Raw genomic sequence first — 23135 nt, 5'->3', positions numbered from 1 at the left:
GTACCCTGCAACAAGGTGAGACGAGGATAATATTACGGACTTTGAAGTCAGAACGCCTTCTGTGTTGTATTGTATACTCTGAAGCAATATCCGTCCAACTTAGTTTGTCCGCCGCAGGAGTACACCCTGTATAGATAGTGGACTTATAGTAGTACCACGGTACATTGGAGAGACCGTGATATAATACTTTAGTGTCTTTCGAATCTTTCTAAATTTTCAGACAGAAGGGAACCAGAGTCTGCAACAAGGTGAGACCAGGATAACATTACGGACTTTGAAATCAGAACGCCTTCTGTATTGTATTGTATACTCTGAAGCAATATCCCTCCAATTGTTTGTGCGCCGCGTGGAGTGCTTCTACGAAAGAAGTTAATGTCAAGAAAGGAAATATCAACGCAAGTTGGCAGGTGCAGCATTTATTAACATCGCATTTTAACTGTCGGACACTAAAACTGAAGCAGAAAGATGAAATCAGGGGAGCCAATTTCAAAAACAATGTCAGACACAGTGTAGGTTAGTCTGAATGTCGCCATTTTATAATTGAAATGCGTTATTATTGTTATTCGCTTTGTACTATTGCTATCCATTGCGATGAATAGACGACGGCTTCTGCGAATCATATTATTAACCAACCGAAAAAAAGATGACATAATGGTACTCAATAAAATAATGTTGCGCATAAAGCTCATTCGAAAAGTGCAGATCACAGTGAAAAGTGCAACATGCAAAAGTGCACAACGATGACTTATAGAGCTATGTTCAAGACATGCCTTCTACTTGTAGCATGTTTTACACCTGGCGAAACTGGTAAGGTTACTTTTCAGCGATTTGTTTAGCATACGGAGGTGCTGCAGCTTGAAAAACTAGTGTTGAGACCTCATGTTATTAACGAGTGCATAATTACCGAGGAGCTCGTCTATGAATCAAAGCAACGTATGACGAACAGCGCAGAAGAAAATGTACCGTGAAATTTGCTATTTATACGTAAGAATTGCAAAACATTAACAGAATTCGGTAGAGAAGTTTTACAAGAAGGGAAGATATGCTCCTCATGTCAAGTGGGAAAATATTCCAGGTCTTGGTCGAAAAGTAAACAAATTGGAAAACACCATAGTTTCTCGCACAGGTTCGGGACTGTAACAATGTTTTCACATTTCTTGAGAGTTCGTGCAGCGGTATTTTGAAGAATTTTTCAAAAATTGGCAAGAATATTTTTTATGTTTATTGAGAGTTCGTGCAGTGGAATATGGTTTGCGTACAATTTTTAAGAATCTTCAATAATTTCTGGAGGCTTTTCAAGAACTCAAGTTTCCTGAATTTTCAATAATATTTTGACATTCCTTGATACTTCAGGCAGCGGTATAGGTTTGTATGCAAATTGAACGTGTGGTACAGATTTAATTTTGTGTGATAGTAGAGGTGATGGGCAAAAGTACTCCAAAATCGTACTTAATTAACTTAAAAACTTACGTCATGTCACGTCAACCAACGAGGACATTTTAAGTGAAATTTCCAGTTTCTAGAAACTTGGGTTGATGTTGTAAAACGTTGCGTACCGCTAACTGATTATAGCTAGGGAAGACAAGTACGTTTATGGACAGAGGAAACAAAGAAAGGAAAGGTTAGTCATGCACAGAGATACATGCTATTCCTTGAATAAAAAAATTAAGAGGCCGGTCGAGAGAACGAAAGCATGAAGGGAGAGCAAGATTGTGAAGTCCTGACCACCTGGCTGTGCAGGGGGATATAGGTTTATTGCAAAGAGAAAAAAACAAAGGAAGAGGGGAAAGGTTAGCCTGGCTCCTGAAGCCGACTTGCTATTCCCACGTAAAAAAAGAGAGAAAGGAGAGAGGCGCAGTCGCAAACTCAGCGCGAGCCCTGCGTCAGTCAGTTCGGATCGGTGAGGCCAAGGCTGGATGGGCTCAGTTCCTGCTCTGATCCGCCAGGAGAATGGGGGCGATGAGGTTTTAAAGGCCTTGGATCGATTGAACTTCTGTGAGAACGGTGTAGTTAGGGCACGCAGGAATGGGCCGTGCAAAGTAGCCAAAGAGATGTTGAGGTCACTAAGTTGTCGTATGTGGGGAGTCGTTGAGGAAGATACCGTTTGCAGGATAAAAGATAGTGCTGGATGTTGGCTTCCACGCAACAAGTTGTGCAGTTAGGGGGGTCCACCATTTTGCATAGGAGTGAGGGGGTGCGTCCGACGTTCAACCGAAGACGATCTAGAAGTGGTTATTCTGCTCTATTGCAACGACAGGCAATAGTAAGGTCCAGCTGCGGGGTCGACGAGCCACAAGAAAGGGTCATTATAGCTGGCTCGTTCACATTGTTTACCTGAAACGGTTGTTTCTTTTTCCCTTTTACCCCCCACAGTACCAATGAGTGCGACCAAGTCAGTTGTCTTTCCCAAGTTACTAGAAGGGAGAAGTGATGATGGAAGACGGATACTAGCAATTAAGGACGACCTACAACTAAAGCTGACGAAGAGTTCCGTGTTTCCGGATCAGTTTCTGTACAAAGAATACGAAGACGGTTTCGAGATTCAACACCACGTAAGTTAGTGCCATTTATGTTTATCTGTCTATCACGCAGAAGTAATATGTGTGTGTGCCAAAGAGATAGGTCGCAAGGTCAGCTTGGGAAAAACCGGATGCTTTGGCGCATTATGGCCATAGTTGTCGATGCGCTAGAAAAAACTCTAATCAACACCATCATAATCGAAAAACCGGATGCCTGTACCTTCCCGCATTCGCTCTGTGGCTGTGGTTGTGGCTCCGATTGTGCCGACCACAGTGTGGACATTGATTTCTGGTTCTATCTCGAGAAAAGCGTTGCGTTGCTGAAATGGATAAATGCTGCAAGGAGCTTCGGAAGGGTCTTTGCTAAAGCAATCAAATGCAGTCCTGTGGTACTGCCATATGTGTACATTCCATGTGTGTATTCCAAAGTACCATTATATGCCTCGTTGCACGGTAAACGGCGGTGCAGAAAAATAACTAATTGCACTTAGCAACAGCACCGGCACTAACTGACAGCTCGTGCTTTCTCCTACCGTCCGATGCGGTTCGACCTGTATAACTAATGGCATGCTTATTTGACATGCCACCATCCACAACTAGTTAGCCAGGTTTGCAAAAGATGCAGCCCTGTAATGACATGAGCAGAACATTAATTTCTCGACTGAATGAATGCAGTTGAGGAAAAGACACCAGCAGTGGGTTTCGAACCCACATCCTCTGATTGCCGGTCAGAGATAGCTTGGCGTAATTGGTATACGATCTCTGATCAGCAATCAGAGGGTATGGGTTCGAATCATCATTCAGCTGAGGTACGCAACTGGGCGTTATCAGACTTGTGTTTACCTCATCCACTACAACACGAATTTCTTCTTTATTTTGATTGCCTGCCCTCCCAGACTCAAGCCATGCGCTTGTTGTTCTTTGTGCATATATTTCTTCAACCTCTTTTATTTTTCAGCTGGAAGGTCGACACCTCGAGAAGAACTTGTACCATGACTCAGAAAGTATGGCGTCGCTCATGGTGTCTACGGAAGGTGGACTTGAAGTGGTAACCGCACTAGGGCATCTTGCCCATAATGGCTGTACAGCGAGGGCCAACACAGAAAAAGATTAAAGTAAAACGCGTTCCAGGAAGGAATCGTGGGAAAGAGCCTTCGTATCCGACCACTTAAAACTGAGGGAAGGAACTCTCAAGGTGACAGAGGTCACTTGCTTTACGAGGTAGAAGAAAGATTGTCTCAACAGGGAGACATACGTAAGCCCACGTAAGCCCAGTACATTGAGGAAATAGCGTAAGAATGTAGTCCTGCCGCTGGCGCCTAAGGCAATCAGTGACAGCGTCTTCGTTAAACGTTAATTAGTACGTTCCTTTTTTCAGTGCATGCTCCAGGCACAGAATTCCAGAAAGGTGCCTTGGCATTTACTGGGCACATAAATGGTAAGGTGCATATACTCTGTGCCTCTCATCATAATGTTCCACGTGCAATGGGGTAGGATACCGCGCCACCGCGGTGAAACACCCCATCTCATCGTCATCATTTATTTTTGTTGTTGTTGTTGTGCCTCTCATCTTCCCTCTGTCTTTGATCTCGTACCTCGTGCTGTAGTTCGTGTCTCTCTTCAATGGCACACTCGACTGCAGACAAGCACTTAGCACGATACAACAAGTCCTATCGTTGATGAGTACTGCATGGTAGTGGCCTATAAAAGTATACCCGTACCGACATGCCGCGTTCTGCAGTTACTTAATACAGGTGGAACAATGGGTTACCTGCATGTCACGCTCTGAAAGCACTTCAATTCTGGTAAATTTCAAAGTGATTGAACATCGAAGTGCAGAGTTTTATAGCTAAATGTACCAAACCGGAAGTCAAAACAATGAAAAAATGGCACCGTTGCGAAGAGCACCTGAGACGCTGCTCCCGTGCGTTTGTTATTGCAGAACAGCTCACGGCCACTTCAGGTGGTGCGACACGTCGCCTTCTGGGGAGAGGCGTCTCAGCTGCGATACAGCCAGTTGCGTGGTTTGGAGCCCATACAGGACTTTCCTATGCCCAGTACCTACTACGCAGTTCGGTGCGGAGCTGCGGAGTGCTACTTTTTCGGCTACATTTAGCACGATAACTATGCATCGCTATAACAACCGTATAACTATATGCATATGACTGTATATGTTTGTAAGTGCTCAAACGTCGCCATGCCAGTACTGGTCAGCTGTTTCGGCCCTATTGGGCCATCGTCAGCAGTAAGCAGGCAGACAACGGTTTAACGGATGGCGTCAGAAGGTCGCGTAGCACGTGATTCCTTCCATCAGGGTGTGCTAAAGCACCACTGAAGACCCAGTGCAAGGCAAGTGAAGTATGTAAGGGAAAAAATTTGCCGGAGCCTTTTCACTGCACGTATAGCGTATGTTTGTAAGTGCTCAAACGTCGCCATGTCAGTACTGGACAGTAAGGCTGAAATAACTGTCCAGTACTGGCTTGGCGAGGTTTGAGCATTCACAAACATATGCTATATTTGCGGCCAAAGAGCTCAGCTGCGGCAAGCTAATTTTCCTCTTGTATGACTGTTCTATATAATAGCTATAACTGCCTTCAGAGCAGTGCTCCGCCTGGATCGAGTAATTGCTGATCACAGCATGCCAGCAAGGGTGTACTATTTTATGTGCCTGCAGGTGAAGGTGACACAAAGTTACGGTACGACTATACTACTAACGTTCAAGAATATTTTTCGAGCTTGTTAATCACATGGACATGAAAAATTCTACACCTAAAAGATGCTGCGATCTTTCCGCAAAACACAATTAGTAATTAGTGTGCCATGGTGCTGGTTGTTAGAGATATCGTATAAAAAATTACTTCGCAGAGTAACCAAGATTTCTCACTTGGGGCACCATGGGGATCAACAACAACATAGATGAATGGATGATGATGATGATGATGTGGGATGTTTCCCTGCGTTGAGTGCAGGACCCTACCCCATTCCAAAAAGGTTCGCATGAAAGGATGACGAGGGAAGGAAATCCCTACAGTTCGTGAAGGAGGCATGTGGCCCCCAGAAAGGGAAGAAAAAGCCGAAAGTATTGGGCGGCACGGTGGGAAGTGTGTGTACTCTTACAGAGAGAAGAAAAACTTTATTTGAAAAACATATATTATGAGTCATAAAATATTGTCTTGCAAGTCACAGTCCGCCCAAGTTCGAAGCCATTTGTCATACAGGGAGATGTCAAGAATAAATACTATTTTTTGTTGAGATTTCTGTAGACTCCCCATCAGTCAGAGGTAGTGGGAACAAAAAACAGTGACGACTTCCCACTTTATCCCTTTTCGCTTTGCCCCTCACAGCACAGGCTGCCTATAAATCAAAGTCCTCCATGTTTCATATAACTGGAATAGTGAGAATTCCTGCCATTAGATCTTCGCAGCATAGCCGTTGCTTGAAGTTGCCAGTCATAATTCAGCGCAACAATAGTTTATTTTATAACTTGGAAATTTTATGTGATCATCGAAAAGCGTTATTTGCTTACTAACATCCAACACATCCGTGCATCGACACAAAATTTCGTCCTCAAACGCACTTAATACTACTCCGATGAAGATTCCGCATGGGGTGACGATGACAAACCGAAAAGAAAATGTATCCGCTTTGCTACAGTTTCCCCTACTTCATACCAGATGCATTACGACACAGGTATGCGACCAAGTGAATAGGGTATTACTGTAAGATTCAACGTCCCACTCCCTCGTGTGCTCAGCACATAGAGTAACCCTGCACATCCAATGCCGTGCACTTCGCGTTTTTCTTCCCTTTCTCAGGGTCACCGGCCTCCTTCAAGAACTGTAGAGGTTTCTTTTGTTTTCCTTCCCTCTTCATCCTTTCGTGTGAACCTTTTTGGAATGGGGTAGGGTCCTCCACTCAACGCAGGGAAACATCCCACATCATTATCATCATCATCCATTCATCTATGTCGTTGTTGTTGTCATTGTTCCCTTATGTAATGGTCTTGTCTAACGTACTGGTATAACAGGTATTGTATTCAATAATTTCTTATTCTCAGTTCTTGTTGTTTCTCTCAGTTGACGCTCGTCATGATCAAACTCGTAAGTCACATTTGCTGTATTCCAAAATCTTTCTCCTGTTGTGCGTCCTTTTTTGTGAGTCCTTCGCATGCCGCAGTTCCATAACGGTGATTGTTAATCTGCTGACTTTTGAAGCTTGCAGGCCTTGTACAATGTTGCCACACATTGGCTGTCTTGTATTTATACTTTGCCCTTCTGCTTGAGCCCCTGAGTGCCTGCAATGTCTTGTAAATACAAAAATAAAAAGACATGTGAATGTAATTACGTCGTTTCCTTTCAGAAATACCAGAAACCTATCCGGAAGTTGTGATAGTGCTTGACACAGCGCATCATAAAAAATTTACAGGGAAAGGAGGGGAAAAGCGGGACAAGATTATCCAATACTTTGGTATCTTTGTAAACGCGGTAAGTTGATAAGGCATTGGAAGGTACCGAATGGTGGGCTTCAGCGCCTTTGTTCATAAACATTGAAAGCGTTAGGCCCTCAGGTTTTCAACAAAGCGGGACTGAACAATATAATTGTAAGTGATCATGCATAAGACGTCGCAACATGGATATTTTGATATCCAGTGGATTTTCGTGAGGGTCCAACTTACATCCAAGGGATATCCATGGGAGCTGGACTTTACCCCTGTTTTCTGATCCTAAGAATCTCCCGACAATGTCTTTCATGGACATGTGAATATGAGGTGGATATTGTACGGTGCCAGTATAAAAACCCCGTAATTCGGTAGTTTTGATACTGTGTGTAGTTCGATCAGTAAGTATATTATAGCATCATAACCCAAGGATATTATTTAAGGCTTTATTGTTAAAAGTACTCTCACTCCCAAAAAACGCTAAAAAAAACAGCAGGCTCCCTTTTTGCACCCTCCACAGCGAGCAATGATTTGAAGGGAGACCAGATCATTAGCAGTGGCCTCGAAATGGCCGGAGGCCGGAGCATATACTGAAATATAAGTTGTTGGGGCACGTTCATTTTAAGTGTATTGGGCGTAAAACATTTGTCACGGTGAAAGGGGCTGTCTTTACAAGTAGCTCACGTATCTGCAGAGTCAAGGTATAACCAATAACGTGTCTCACATTCCTTCCTGCCAAATACTGTGTTTTTAATTCAAGCTATCGTCTGTAATGTGATTAGCTGCTTAGTGGAGCTGTAACAGTGATCGAATTCCACTGTTGCTTGACGAGCGTTACGCATTGGTAAATACTTTCACGGCCAGCAGCACGCGAACGATAAAAAATATATAACGATTTTACTTGTTCCGCCATATCCAGTTAGCGTTTACAGAAGTTTTTGCCTGCTTTCAGCACAACAAAAATGTGGCTGTCGGAACAACATGTCATAAACTTCACATTTATCCGTATATCTCCCTGCGAAGTCCTGGCAACGTTCCTGTGACGCTCAACCAGTGCCCAAAATCCATGCAAGCCATGCACGGGTGCGTGCATGTTCTCCCCCACTTTGATGCACGTATCGATGCCGCTGACCCACGTTCCCCCGCACTGTCTCTTGGCACTGAACTCGACAAACTCAGTGACACGCGCAAGGAAAAGTTTAGCGAGACAGAACCAGCATACCAATGCGTATTCAGAACCAGGACAAGTCGATCGAATTCTTTCTTCGGAGTAACTAATTCAAGGCACAAGCTTGATAGCTTTGCTTGTCGCATCACCTCGTGGATTGCAGTCCATCTAAATGACAACTGCTCATAATTACGTTCAATTAAAATCGATAAAACCCTCAGGATGGGGACAAGGACATACAGAAAGAAGACGACGACACAGCTCTTGGTTTTATCGATTTTAATTATGAGTTACCGACCTGTCCAAGTTTCAACCTTTTTTTATGATGACATGTTCCTATCCTTCTAGGTGAATCTAAAGTATGCAACTCTCGTGTTTCCAAAAGTGAAGCTTGTCTTAGCTGGAATCTGGAGACACAGCGTGAGTAAACCTCGTTTTCGAGTCTCGTTCAAAGTAGAACCGCGCCCAATTCGTCATGATGAGTCCATGAGAACCTAGGTATGCAAACCCTGGTACACTTGCTATATCTGGGACCGTTTACTACATATGGGTTTCTGAAAGGTTGTAACTTGCACGCTTCAGACACGTAACAGTACTGCTGTATATTATAGCAATCAGATATATAGCAATCAGATTTAAAAGATCGCTGTGCAAAGCAAGCTAGTATAGACTGGCGCCCCAACACTGGGCGACTCGCATGCCACCTATTGAAAACGCAAGCAACTAGATGATATATCAGGCGAGATTGTGCGATTCTCGCGAGTGCAGAACCGATCTCACTTCGAAGGTGCACAGTTTGTGTATTCAGAAACAGAAGAACGCTACCCAGGCATTCAGTTAAATCACTTGGATGCGAAGTTTTGCAAACAGCAGCGATACATGAGCAGACGACACACAGACGCGGAGAGAGAGAAAGCCCCCACACAACCATCGACATCTCAGGGATGTCCCGAGGATGTCCTGAACAGGATATAAGGACATCCTAGGAACATCCAAGTACTGCCAAAGGACGCTCCAAGGACGTTCGAGGGACTGCAAAATACGGATTCCTGGGTGTCCTAGCGAAATCCTGAGGATGTCCAATGCGAAAAAAGTAGGACTATCTCTGGACCACTTTTCCCTACACCAAGTCAGAAAGTTCTGTCCCACGGATGTCCATCCGATGTACTTTCACCTGATGGATACCTGAAGAATAATGAAATTCCTCCAGCGGGTACTAACTATCTCAAGCGTCTGTTACTAGTTTATTTTTTTCGTGGTTCGTATACGCTTTGTTGCAGAATGTAAAACGTCTCTCCGCCATTTTTTAACTCGCCGGTGGCTTTGTTTCTGTTGCTCCGAGCTGTTTCCCATTATGGAAAATAAGCGAGGCGTTTCAAAAAAGAAGCAGCAACATAAGATTGGGCCACTCAGCTGAAAAGCTTTGGAAATGAAGTGGCATTCACTTCCAAACAGGAAACAGACATTGCACATTGGTGTTCTCACGAGCTTCTACATATACGAGAGCCCTGCTCGGCTGTGAGTCAAAATGAATGGTGCGATATCTCCGTTTAATTCAATTGCGTACAAAAACAACAGTGAAATGAGTAAGTGCTTGGCGTATTAAGTTACCGTGGAGGTAGTGTCCCCATTTCTTACTCATTTGGTTTGAGAAAGGTCGTTGGTTCATCGAAATTCGAATTTGGGTAGTGCTACATCGTCCCGCGTTTCTCTCTCCCTTGCAGTACTTGATCCATACAGCATCCCATCAGGACCTGATTCGGACAATTCGTGAAACAGCGTTTATGGCATACACTATAAGGCTGGTTTCGGTTAACTCTGTTTCTCGCTTAAATTTCGCTCAAATAATTAAGCGTACCCAGTGTATATTCATTCTGTAACATCTGTTCGGAATTTCGTACTGTCTTATTTGCAAGAATTGACTAACAATTAATTTTTGTACAATACCTTGGGCGTAATAACTTTTAACCAAATCCTTTGTACAATTCATTAACTCCGCACCGACTCTCCGTTTGACAAAAATCAGTTTTATCTACACAGTACTGTAGGAATGCAGATGTGCAACCGTTCACGCGCGTTTCACAACTGCATTATCTGAGTATGTCATGATGACATGTGGTGTAGAGGACGTCTTTAGAATATTGCAGGATATCCACAAGGATGTCCAGGAAACGTGCCATGGACATCTAAAACGGATCCGGACGTCTGAATGAGAATGGGATATCCCTGGGACGTCGGTGGTCGTGTGGGCCCAACAGATGGCGCAGATCGCTTCCAGGCACGAAACTAGTACGTTACAACCGTTAACAGTCTAAACTGAACTTCTAAAGATTTGCTGTTTCCCTCCAGAAAAAGCCTACTGGTAATTAGTAATCTGTCTCAAATGTGTTACGTTGTACTCCAAATTTGTCATTTGCAAAAGTTGAGGGTCGCTACCTTTCAGTTTCTAGAAGTGTTCAAAATTAATTAGTTCAAAATGTCCCAAGAACTGTGAGGTGATGACTTGTGTCTGTGATCACACAGTCAAGTTCTTCATGATGGTGCTTTGTATCCTATATTTGGAGGTGCCAAAATTTGAAAGCCAATTTACATGAACAACAACAATAACATGAACATTTTTCGCGTTGCTAGAATAAGCAGCAATTAAGTGACCTCCATTTAGCGAGATTCCACAACATGTAAGCCGTGTCTGCCATCCCATTTGCCTTCACCCTATAGCGCCCCTCGCAACCCTTCTCCTTCTATCTGTATACCACTTACACTGCATGAAAATCTAAACGTTTTCCTTTTATCTCGATTGCAGCCAAAAGAGGAGTCTGAATACCTGAAACTTCACGAGGCGAACCTTATACATTCCTACTTATCAATTGTCAACCTCGCAAACTACACAAACGAGAAGAACGATGAATTTGCGTCCTTCGATCTTCTTATACTCGTAACGGGGTAAGTATTGATTCATTCACCTGAGCAGGCAAGGAATAGGGCCAAAGTTACAAAATATGTTCTGAATCACAGCTACTAGATCTGTTATTTGGTATGGGCTCACCGGAAGGCCGCATAGCAGCGCAAGTGTGACAAGCGCTTCTCTGCGGAACATCTCTTTTGCAACGACAATTTCGCGTGGAGGGTGTAAGGAAGACCACGGCTACAGGTCACGATGGAAAGAGAGAGAGGACGCGGGCACATGACAACAACAACAACAATAAATGAAGAAGTGATGATGACATGGGATGTTTCCCCGTGGTAGCCACAGGACACTACCCCATTTCACAGTGGTTAATATGAGAGGATGAATTATGGTGAGAATGAAGCAACGACAGGTCGGAGTTCTGTTTAGAGCTCTTCAAGGAGTCCAGTGGCCTGCATGAAAACAAAAAGGGAGCGAAGAGCCCGGCACTGATGTTCAGGGGAGCTCCATGGGCCAAGTGCTTTGGACAAGCTGAATGGTCTATGGTCGAGGAGTTCAAGTTGGCGTCGAAGTACCCGGCGTTCACACGTGTACCGCTCACAGTCCTCGATGATATGGGGGATCGTAGCTGGGGTGCGGCAAGCTAGGCACAGCGCCGTGTTACTGTAACCCAGCTTAGCACGGAACGCAGGGGTGAAGGCGACGTTGAGTCGTAGACGCACATGAGAAACATTTGTAGTATATGTAACCTGTTACGCCGCAGGTATGGCGCTGCAATCGACTGGTCTCTGAGGAGAGCAGCATCAGAGCCTCTTTATCTTACCAACTCGATTAACCAGGGTCTAAGCCGTATGAGAAAACAATGCCGTGCACGTAACATTGAACGCATATTTATATCAACAGGAGGGACCTTGTTCGCGTTTATGAGGATGGCGAGTATTCTTCCGGCTTATCAGGTATGTGTCACCTCTCTGAGTTGTCTCGTTTGTTGAGGAGATATACGCTCTTAATGGATCACATCGTATATTATTGTTGTAAAAAAGGGTTGTGCATTACCTACTTCATTTCTGCTTTACATTGGGTGAGGTTGTGCGGCATAACTTAGTATTGGCATTGCAGAGCACTAGCATCCACATCATTTGCAATCCCCGCACGTAGAGACATATGCTCGACGTTATGTGACAACACTCTGATGTTACGAGGGCATTCCTACCCATTGCCTGACTGGGCTAATAGGCCAAGCAGCGACCTCGCAGCCTTTATTGGCTGTCATCTTCGCTCGTGCATGTGAGAGGCACTCTTAGTTTTTTTCCTCCCTGTCGACCTACCCGCGCTACAAGCTCTATACAAGCAAAATACAGATAGCTTCTATGGAAAACCAACGATTTCGAGCAAAATGTCTTGCAGGAGAGCTGTTTGGAGTCGAATGCTCCTCCACGTACCTTTTGGCTTAGGGAGCAAACTTTTCCTTTAATCATCTTCTCGGTATATAATGTTTTCATTTGAACTTACCCACTTTATTTTTCCTCTGTCATATTTTTTGCCAGTTTTGATGCACAGTAGCCTTCGTTGCTTGTGTGCCATAAACCTCTAACTGCCATCATCATCACCTTTAATCACTTCGCCGCCTAGCGCGACTATGGCAAACCACTCCTGCCGCGCGGGGGAACACACGGATGAACGGGACAAATTCTCGAACGTAGTGTCAGGTTCATTCCCAGGAAGGACATTTTTCCAAAATCCCAAGTCCGGCCCCGCCAGTTCCTTTTTTTGTGTGTGGGCCCGTACATTGCTGACTGGGTAGCCTAAAAATTTGTCGGGCTTTGTCCTGCTCAGACATGAGCGACGACAGCTGTGGATGATGGTGGCTGTGATGCTGGTGCAGACGTCTCAGAAGCCAGCGAGCAGTTTGCATCAACAAGTTGTGAAGGTGCACTCCAGTGCAGACAAGACAGTCCAATCCAATTCAATCTGTGTTAAGCAATATAATGGTGATCGTCGGCGTCGCGCGCGCTTGTTTGTCATGTTGAATCTAGTGTCTCACTCTAAATTCAAGTGTAAGTGCTAGACGAAGGTCACCATTTGCCTTCGTGTTTTTGTACTTTAAGTATGACGCAGAAAGTAACCCTGTGCATTCGGCGTTGCATAGGCTAGAACAGCCGTTCTTTTTTTTTTTTCAAGAGGAAACAGAACCCAGAACAGCTATAGCTGAGAAAATCAAAATCAAGCTCTGAGATTTATTTTTAACAGTTACAGCACTTCTATTACAATGTTACAGCAAAGAGGAAACTTGGCCAGCATCCCGGACAGATTTAGGATGGAGAGACTCAAATTCTTGTACCAAATAGTGCGTGGAATATATAACATCGACATAGATTCTTACACACGGTTCCGCGAACTTCGTCCTACAAGAAGCTCTCATAGTACCCTTGTCCAAGAACCATTCGCACGTGTAGATTGTTTCAGGTACTCGTTTTTTCCACGCACTATTCGCGATTCGAATTCGTTGCCGCAGGCCGTACATAATGTAACCAAATTACAGCAGTTTGTTGATGGAATCACCAGAGTCTGACCAAATGTTTCACACTCTTGTATTTGTATGCATGTGCTTGCAGGTGTGTCTATGTGTGTCTATTCTGAGTGCCATTTTGAGTGAAATGTTATGGCCCACCCTACTTGAACCCTTTGATGGGTTTGTAGTATATCTAAATAAATAAATAAACGACATATCTACTTCAAGTGAAGAAAGGGAAACTGGTACCAAAACTCAATGAGAAACAACAACGGTAATAATAGGCGGAGATCCTTGGGTACCAGAAACGGAAATATTATTATTTGCGGTAAGAATCTGCTGGTAAAAAACTACTTGCATGGAGACATGCAAATAATTTAACTAAACTGAGTTTAGCTAAACTGAATTTAACTAAACTTACTCCATTGAGCTCCATCGACGTAAATGTGAACTGATAACAAATTTGACAAGCGTACTGTGTGACGCTGAAGCTGACAAGATTTCCTTTCAGAATGACAAGGTCAAGAAAGACGAAACGGAAGAGCTATCCGAGTTTGTGTTTCTGTCTCATCTTTCTTGGCCTCCTCATACTCAAGGAAACTTTTTCGGAGTACACCCTGTTGTTAGTTCCTCTTGCTGATGTTTGGGAACATACCTATGTACATTTTAGGTCAAGCTTTTGTAGGAAGCGTATGTGATGTGCAGTATAAAGTTGGAATAGCAGAAGATTTCCCTCATACCTACGATGGCGTCTACACATTTGCGCATGAAGTCGGCCACTTGTGAGTATATGAGATCTCATAAACGATAACCACGTTACATTGTAGCTACGTAGGAATCAGTTGTTATACAGCTGTCGACCATAAAAGATCCACGGGGCCTCGTCGTAGAGCAATGGGAGCACGCAATGCTCCTCATCGAAGATTTTTTGTACGTGTTGCTTTGCAATTGTATCAAAGCAGTTATTTTATTTTATATCGGTTGTGTCTCATAAGAAACAGGGGCATAGAACTATATGGTGTTGTGCTACCATGGATTAAATCTTGTGCCTTCACAGTCCTACCGCGCTGATGCCATCGGAATCCATACGTCTCATCTTCCAAAATGTTGCTTCTCTATACACGACACTGAAGTATCATAAAAGGATTTTGTAGTTTTAAGAACTAGGTCGATGCTTGCCTCCTCACCATACTACTGGTGGTCCTCCAATGTGGGGTGGAAAGCTTAAGATGTGCCACAGACGCCAAGCTCGTGGTGACATCACCTACTCTTGGAGAATCCAAAGCTATCAAGTTTTTTTTTTTCTTGTTCCTCGGAAATTTGTGGAAGCACGCGACGTTCACTGAACAATATTCATATTTGGTGAACCCCATAGAGCAACCGCAATGAACGACGTACGTGTATTCGACCATTCGGATTGCATTTGGTATTATATGAAAGTGATCTTTGGAGTTGGTCCCCACAAACGTATTTATCTTCTAGAGCACGTCGTGAGACCGCTTAAACATTTTCGCATGTACACTTGAGTGTGCGCTTGGCTCAACCCACACAAGCCATTCCATTCCCAGTGCTTTCGCAAATACACAGATTCCACCTCGTCGCACACTGCTTTTGCGACTGGCATAGTATCTCCAGAAAAGGTATAAGTAGGCTGTCTGTTGGGCGAATTGCTGTAGCCAAGGATAATGCCACATTCGTCACTTCTTGAACCACGGAAACTTGCCATGCAAATGGCGGTCTCTAAACATTAGCTAGGAATAGGAAATTTACACTGTGCAGTGTACTCCACATGTTCAACCTGGCAGGTTGAACCATGTTCAACCGCCTAGAGTCTCCGAAGCGGTAGCAGACGCTCCGGCCTGTGCAGTGTTGTTCACCTCAATCATGTGGTCCCAGGTCCAACGAAGAACGTCCCTACCTCTCACGTCACATAATGACGCGCGTGGCGGCGCTCATCACGTGTCTATCGTGAAAGTGAAGGTGGGTGTCTCGCGCACAGGAGATTTCGGGGGATTGCTAGCGTCCCAACGGTTGTACAAAATTACGGAAAATTAAATTACTACGGAATGGCTTATTTTTGAAGACCTGACTCGATGAACTGATTTTTGGCGAATTAAAGTTTGTCAAATTTTCGATACATGGAAGTGTATGGGAGATGCAGCGAAATCGCTTCTTTCGGCGCGCCCGCCAGCGATATTTGGGCCAAAATCATATCATTCCCTATAGTAACAGTCGGGGAATTGATTGCAATCAACAAATCCGACAAGCTTACTGCAGCTTTCTAGATCCCTGCGAATGAAAATAATGGCTTTGTCGTTTTCTAGTATATCCTGCACGCTGGCGTCGATTACATTACTTCCTTAAAGTGGAGGAGGAAAGCAAAGCGAAGAAAACCATTTTGGTGAACACTTTTTCGATGACAGCCATACTTCAACTGTAATATTGCTGTCTAGCATTTACAGCCTATGTCCATATTTTTTCTTTGGATCAAAAACAATGGTATCTGTTTTTGCCCATACTGCCTAGCATGGGCAAAATGAGTTGCACACAAGCATGAGTTTGGTTCATTGTACTGCTAGTGGCATACTTGTCTGGAATCTCCAGAACGTGGCCCCGTGGTTCACCTGTCCTCTATCGGCGGTGTCGTTCGCGAAGGACCCATAACATTATCGCCTCCTAGGAGAGGCCGTGTTTCACACAACGCCACCAACCGGGAGAGATGATGTGTAATACTCAGCGCCTAGTGCGTCGTCTGCTAGTATTCTTTCTCCCCCCATGCTAGCAGACGACGCCCAGGTACGCCATGTACCATCTTCCGACTCTTGATCGGATCTCTGTTGCAGATTGGGATGCTACCATGATGGTGAAGACGCCCCAAGTACTGTTTCAAATCGTCCTGGAGCCAAAAACTGCCCGGCGTCTGAGCACCTGATTATGGCTCCATATTCAACGTCTAGCAGCGTCCACAGGTTTTCGTACTGTTGTGCCCAACAAGTGTGGCATGTCTACCAGTAAGCAAGCCCTGCTTCCTAAAATCTTACCATAAGAGAGGAACGCGCTAGTACCTTCGATTTCAATTGCAGTACCATAGTTTTTGTCGCCATTCTTTCAGTTCTTATTCCCTTCATTCATCCTTTCCTCTTGTCGCCTTCCATCGGATGATGGTAGTTGTCTGCGCGGTTATACGGTGGAAAACAGGACTTAACCTGGCAGCACCGAAAAACCTAGAACTAAGCATAGGAAGACAAATGCACCCCAGGGGACTGTTACGGCAGAACCTTTATTTTATTGCAAAGCGTTATTCCCAGCATATATTGTCTATGATCTTATATGCACAAGAAGGCGAAACACTTTTCTTGGAAAGATTTTCTGCTAGAATATCTTCCTGTGTGACGACACCTCGAATATTTCGACTTCAAGTAGTATTGGTGTAGGCCGCTAGTGATCACCACTCGTATCACGTTGCTGGAAGTTCGGAAAAAGGTGTTGACATGTTAGACACCACAAGGATAGTCCTGAACAAAATTGTGTATTTATGCAGTAATTAAATTCCTTACACAATCCACTCAATTGCCAGTTCATTTTGCATATTCTACACACGAGATCTTGAACTTCACAAACTTCCAATGAATGTCTTGGCATTTCTATCCACCTTCACCACCCATGATTCCCACCTTTTGGTGGCACTATATGGCGACATCCACATATTCCGCCCTTGCTCCATAAGGAACTGTGCGCCACAACTACCAGTGGAGCCCATTCCCAGTCATATGGAAGAGAATGTTCAGCGTCGCTATACTAGGTTGGAGGAAATGTATAAGAAAAAAAAATCAGGTGACCAGCTGGCTAGGCAGGCTTCCAGTGCCAGCATCTGCTTATGAACGAAGCCGTGTCTCCAATTGAATGAATGAATGAAACTTTCTTGGCCCAACTGCCTTATGTAGCGGACGACGACGATAGCATTGCGATCTCGTCGTTCGCTGTTAACGGTCGGGCATTGGGAATTTGGAGCCGATGCTTTAAGCAGCTGTGATGCACTAGGACCGCTTACATTTGTCGCGTTCGCTTGTGACGTCCGCTATTCTTCAAAGCCCACTATTATGGAATACGGACTATTACGGACAACACAGGATCTTCCACTAGCTCTGACGATCCGAAACAACTTGCACCATGTCCAAACGCAACACACGGGTACAACTCCCGATCACGACAGTCAATTGCAAGTCTTACCAGTATCGTGACAATAGTGCACCTTAATTGCTGAACTATCAAAGAAAAGGGGTAGTGTAGCGGACGACGATGATGGCCATGCGACCCCGTCGTTCGTGCCACAGGCTCATGAACTCGGGACTCTCGGATTGAGATTCGGATCTGGGCAGTCAGCGCTCGTGATTAAAAGCTGCCACCGCGTTGATCAACGACTCTGGTACGTTACACTTAGCTGACAGCCAGGAACACCCAGAAGGCAGAAAAGCCCATAGACAGAAGTGCAGGGTGCATGGTATGGCTTAACAACGAAGAAGGAAAATAGAAAGGGAAAGAAATGCATAAAAGAAAGAAGAAAAGACATCGAAGAACTCAAAAGTTCACTGAATGAAGGATCCGCTTAAATTCCCCAACAGTAGAAGCCAAGTAGGCCTCCACTGGGAGGTGGTTCCACAGTGAAGAGGCCTGGATGAATAGCGATGAAGATTAGCCTACCGTACGTGTTAATCGCTGCTCCAGTTTAAAGGGATCCCGTCGACATCTTCGTATGTAGCTCTCAGGTAAAGGACAGAGGTCATGAAGTCATGAAGGAATTTGTATAAGAGAACCCTTCGCAAAAAGTCTCACCATCTGTCGAACCTGGACCAACCACGAACCGCAGACGCTGCTCGTAGGACAGCTTTGTGGTATGTCTATCACTTCTGAACCAAACAGCCTTCTAGGCTTTCCTTTGCACTGACTCTAAACGCCTCTGCACACAGTCTTGTTGTGGACTCCAGGTGCACAATACGCAAGAATAGGCAGCACAAGAGCATCGTGCAAAATACCTGTGCATGCATATTACGTCCTCTAGATGTCATGGATATGTATCCTCTTACACGATTTGCCCATTTAGAAATCGAGTCAACGTGTGGTGAAAAGGTGAGACCATGGTCGAAACACACTGCCAGAAGTTTCGTCTCTGAGACATCCTATAGGTGGGTTTCATGTATCCATTAGGACTCCTCCTGCAGTTTCCGCTTTCGCGAAGCCCTCAGGTAAACGTTCTTTTCAGGGTTGAGGAGCATGTCACTGTGCTCACACCACCAGCATATGTTGTGCAAATCTGACTGCAGGCTGTAGGACGTCACGGCCCTTGACTCTTTGATCGTTCGGTAGAGAACATGGTCATCTGCATATCGCAGTCAGGATTTGATGGAGGATGAGAGGCCGTTGATATAAAGGTTAAAAAGCAAGGGCCCTATCACTGACCCGTGAGGCAGACCAGCCATTACAGGACTCCAAGGGTTAAGAGCTCCGCAGTAGTAGAGACGTTGAAGATGATCTGTTAGAAAGTTTGTTATCCAGTTTAAAGTAACTTTGTGATGCCTAAGTCAGGGAGCTCGGTAACAATGAGGATGTGAATAACCTTATTGAAAGCAATGGAGAAGACCAGGGGGATCACATCAGAGTCCTTGGTGTGATCAAGCGCAGTGCTCAGATCTGGTGGAGGATGGAAAGTAGCGTTTCACATTCCTCCCTCGTCTAAAACCGTGTTCTATGTTGCAGAGTAGATTGTGTGCCTCCAGGTAGTTGGCAATTTGGTAGCAGGTGATAGACTCAAAGACCTTGCAGCGGATGCATGTGATGCTCACAGTTCGGTGACTTTCAAGGAGGTTTGCAGGTTTACCCCAGCCCCTTGTGAACTGGAACAACATAGGCTAGTTTTCCCAGTGCAGTGATGATGGCTCTGGTGGACTAATTGTAAATGTCAGCCAGATGGAGCGATAAAGGTGACCTGCTGGCCTCCAAAATGAACAAAGGGATTCCATCTGGACAAAATGGAGCACAGCTCTTCAGGTGAATGATGGCCGATTCAACCTCCTGGATGCTCGCCGGTGAAGGAACAAATAACGGAACAGCAGGAGACTGAGAAGACATTAGTTTGAGGGTGTGGCAAGTGCCTAGCTGCGAGAGGATGACTGGGGTCGTTGGCAGACACTAGCTAGTAGACGCTACCTTACTGAAGTGCTGGCTGAAAAAAGTTCGCAATGACCTGGGCAAAATCCGAATAACCATCTCCAACGTGGAATTAGGTGGCAGTACCATTCTTCCTCCTGAACCTCACAGTTCATTATAGTTTCTAGAGATATTTTTCTTGTTCGGTTTGGAGTTCAGTTTCGTTTCAGTTCAGTTCAGTCTAAGTCCTTCAACTTCCTTCCAGTGAGGACACAAAAGAGTGTCTGAAGACAAGAAGTAGGTCGACCGATTATACTGTTAACAAACTTCCAGGAGAAACTATCGGATCTCCAGACCAGTTCTGCAGGCTTGAGTATCCAGAGCACAACATGACAGCAAAGAGCATACCTGACGTGAGGAACCATTTCAATCTGATCATTTCTGTCTTCTCTCATGTTTCATTAAAGGAGCACTGAGGTTATATAAATTTTTTTAGGCTGCAATGTGTTGTCCAAAGAAATACAATGGAACGACGAAATGGGGGGAATGTCAGGGGCAGGTGATGGAAGTGCGCGTGCAAGGCCCTGTTCGGCAAGCGTTTAAAAATACTTGTGTGAATAAGAGAACGTCGCGACGTAGCCTGTATCATCTCCAGTTTTTCTCTTAGAAATCAATCAATCGGCATGTTTTTATGATCGATTTACTCGTGAGGTAGAGCGCCGCAGCTCAGGCGTGCATAAGTAGCGCGTGAGCTGAGAAGAAATGAACAAAGAGAGGCGCGCGGATTCGAAGATCGGGTCGGTCAGGCCCTCTTTCTCCTCGGTTCCTGTAACTTTGATTGCATAGTGACAATACAGCGCACAGCGAAAATATTTTGCCTAGTAGTTCCTGATGGACACATAGAGAGTGAGAAAGGGTTCTGAGCCATATTAAGTGTCATCTCATTTGTGAAACTTCAAAAATAAATAAAAAAGTCGTATGAATGAACTTTGCTCATAGACTGAGTGTGCAAAATGAAAGGCTGTCAGTGAGAATTACGCACTTCGCCGAAGTTTACTGATGTCACGAACCTCTCGACGTTAGAATTCACAAAAGTTCGCGAAATTTGAACTTTCATTCAGGAAATCCTAAAAACTACGCCGAGGGTCGACTGATTCGGTTCGAATTGAGGTTCGAGCTTTTGATTACAAACGATGAAAGATGTTTGTATCTGTCCCTTCTATGTTGTTCCAGCCTCAGAACATCAGTTTCTCTTTTGATTACAAAGATGAAGTCTGCGAACTGTTATGAATCTCGGCAAATCTGTCCAGAAATTCGAAATTTCGTCAAACAGCGGATTCGGCTTCCAGCCTCGGCTTCTCAAAAAGTTCGTGACATCAACTATCGTATTTTCGAAAAAACCCTCAGAACTTCATAGTTTCGAATTCTCCAAGAACAAGTGACATCACTGCGAACGCTGGCGTCTGTCTCCTGGCAACAGCGGCGCGCACCTTCCCAGTCTCCACGTTCCGCCCCACGTTGGAAGACTGAAGCAGCTGTAGTGAGGTGACAGAACGGCCATGGGACGCCAACAACCAACTACTAGCCAGGAGTCCAAAGGCGGCCTTGGAAGACGTTTGTAGAGGTCCTTCTATACAAGCCCTTCCACATCTGTACATTCAGTTACTTCTACGTGTAACCAATATTTGTCCTTCAATTCGTCAGCAGGAGTGGCAGGGTCTACTTCGAACATGCGGCCTTCTGTCATTCCTGGAACTAGTTTGTTACAAGTCGTCCGTGATGTGTTTGGAAGCATATATTGACTTACTGACACATCGAAGCACATCTTCTTACAGTTTGCTGAAGGAGCAATGCTGAGAGACTGCGTAATTGTGTGCCAGCTTCCATCCGAGGACCGAAAATTTTTCCTCTACAGTTCCCCGGATGGGATGACCTGCGAAGCAAGCACAGGCAAGGTAAATAACGAAATGTCAATGTAGTTTCGATTAGCTATCGCGCTGGTACTTTAGGAGGTAGTTCTCAACGAAGTCGACGTAGGGGGCATCCGAGTCAACAGGTGAACGATGACTGGTCTGGTCTCATCAGAGCTCCGGAGGCTCATCTTCATCTTTAGCTAGCTGCTCAGCATGCGGATAGAGCTCTCGGCACACTTGCTGTCACGAGAAATGCGTGGAGGCATTTTGTACAATTTGCAGAAATATAGCATGAACGTCTTCACTCATTTACGCCTATTTCTATGCAGGTTTGCGTGAACAAAGAATGCAAACATTACAGTCAACCCTAGACTGCACTCTTCGTAAACATATGACTCCGACGCAGTGATGCATGGTACGATCATTCAAGTCACGCCAACTGTTAACTACAGGCAACAAGCATTACAATCATCACTGACAAAAGAGTTTTTCATTTAGCGTCACTCAATAAAACACGCATAAAAGACTTAGTCTCCAAATACTGAACCCATCGACATCTGCCACATTCAGCACAATGGTTAACGTGGAACGTGAAGCACCCTACCCGCCGCTACCTGCCGAAGCCCTGCAAAAAAAAAAAAAGCAAAAGAGCTTATTTGCAGTTTCAACACAAAAATTATCCTGACCAACGCAATATTGCTCAAACTAGCTCTCGGGACGTGCAGGACGTACGGCGCCCGAGGCGTCTACCCTTCTTGGCCCGGTCGGAACGGGGCTGGTGCTAGGTGAGAGCCGCCAAGTTTATGTAACAAGCGCAAGTAGCACTAGTAACAATGGCAGGGGTAACGATAGCAGGCATAGGTAGTAGTAGCAGTAGTGGTAGTAGTAACAATGGCAGGCGTAAGTGGCAGTAGTAGTAGTAAGAGTAGCATCAGCGGCATGGTCAAGCGCGTAAAAGTGTCCTTTTGTTGGCGGTAGCCAAGGTCTTGCTGAAAATTAGGAGGTGGTGGGGTTGAATCCTCACACCGGCTCTGGTGTCTGAGGTCTTCTATTGGTTTTCCTGCAGACTTTCCAGCACAGTTCCCATTGAAGTCGGCCCAGGTTGCATAGTCAAACCCTTGTCCTCCACTTGTTCCTGCTGTCTTCTCTCCATGTGCAAACGTCTGTACACCCCCGATAGCCACAGTTGCTTTACAGCACTAGCCCGGGACTACATTACAGTTAGAGCAGCAGTAGTAAAAGTAGTAAGCAGTAGTAGTGGCAGTAGTAAAAATTGAAGGGGTGGTTATGCAATTGTAACAAAATTTTCAGCATCAGCTATGTGTGAATCAATGTTTGATGGCTGTTACAATGCAATGGTGATCACAGCCGACCTCGGGATCGCACTCCCAGCAACACTACAGGAGATTGGTCTTCCTCCACATGGGTCCTGGCCGGCGGTGATGGAATGCCCTGGTGGGCAGATGGTTGTGGCCCGGTATAACTAACTGGGTGGACCGTCGTCGTCCTGCGTTTAATGCGGACGAACACTTG

At 44.9% G+C, this 23135-nt stretch overlaps 1 protein-coding gene across 1 annotated transcript; it reads left to right on the top strand.

Moving 5' to 3' along the window:
• Positions 1-689: 689 nt before the first annotated feature.
• On the top strand, positions 690-22128 carry LOC135401558 (venom metalloproteinase BumaMPs1-like). Its single transcript, XM_064634030.1, has 15 exons — positions 690-807; positions 2374-2552; positions 3478-3567; positions 3651-3774; positions 3898-3957; positions 6596-6619; positions 6879-7003; positions 8474-8545; positions 10929-11068; positions 11937-11989; positions 14216-14327; positions 16389-16556; positions 19955-20102; positions 21525-21644; positions 21932-22128. Exons 1-15 carry the CDS (start codon positions 723-725, stop codon positions 21971-21973), a joined length of 1542 nt encoding a protein of 513 aa, XP_064490100.1. The 5' UTR covers positions 690-722; the 3' UTR covers positions 21974-22128.
• Positions 22129-23135: the final 1007 nt, after the last annotated feature.

Source organism: Ornithodoros turicata, chromosome 7 (genome assembly GCF_037126465.1).
Source record: "Ornithodoros turicata isolate Travis chromosome 7, ASM3712646v1, whole genome shotgun sequence".
NCBI lineage: Eukaryota > Metazoa > Arthropoda > Arachnida > Ixodida > Argasidae > Ornithodoros > Ornithodoros turicata.
Note: the sequence above shows the minus strand (reverse complement) of the source record. Positions and strands in the feature narration are given on the sequence as shown.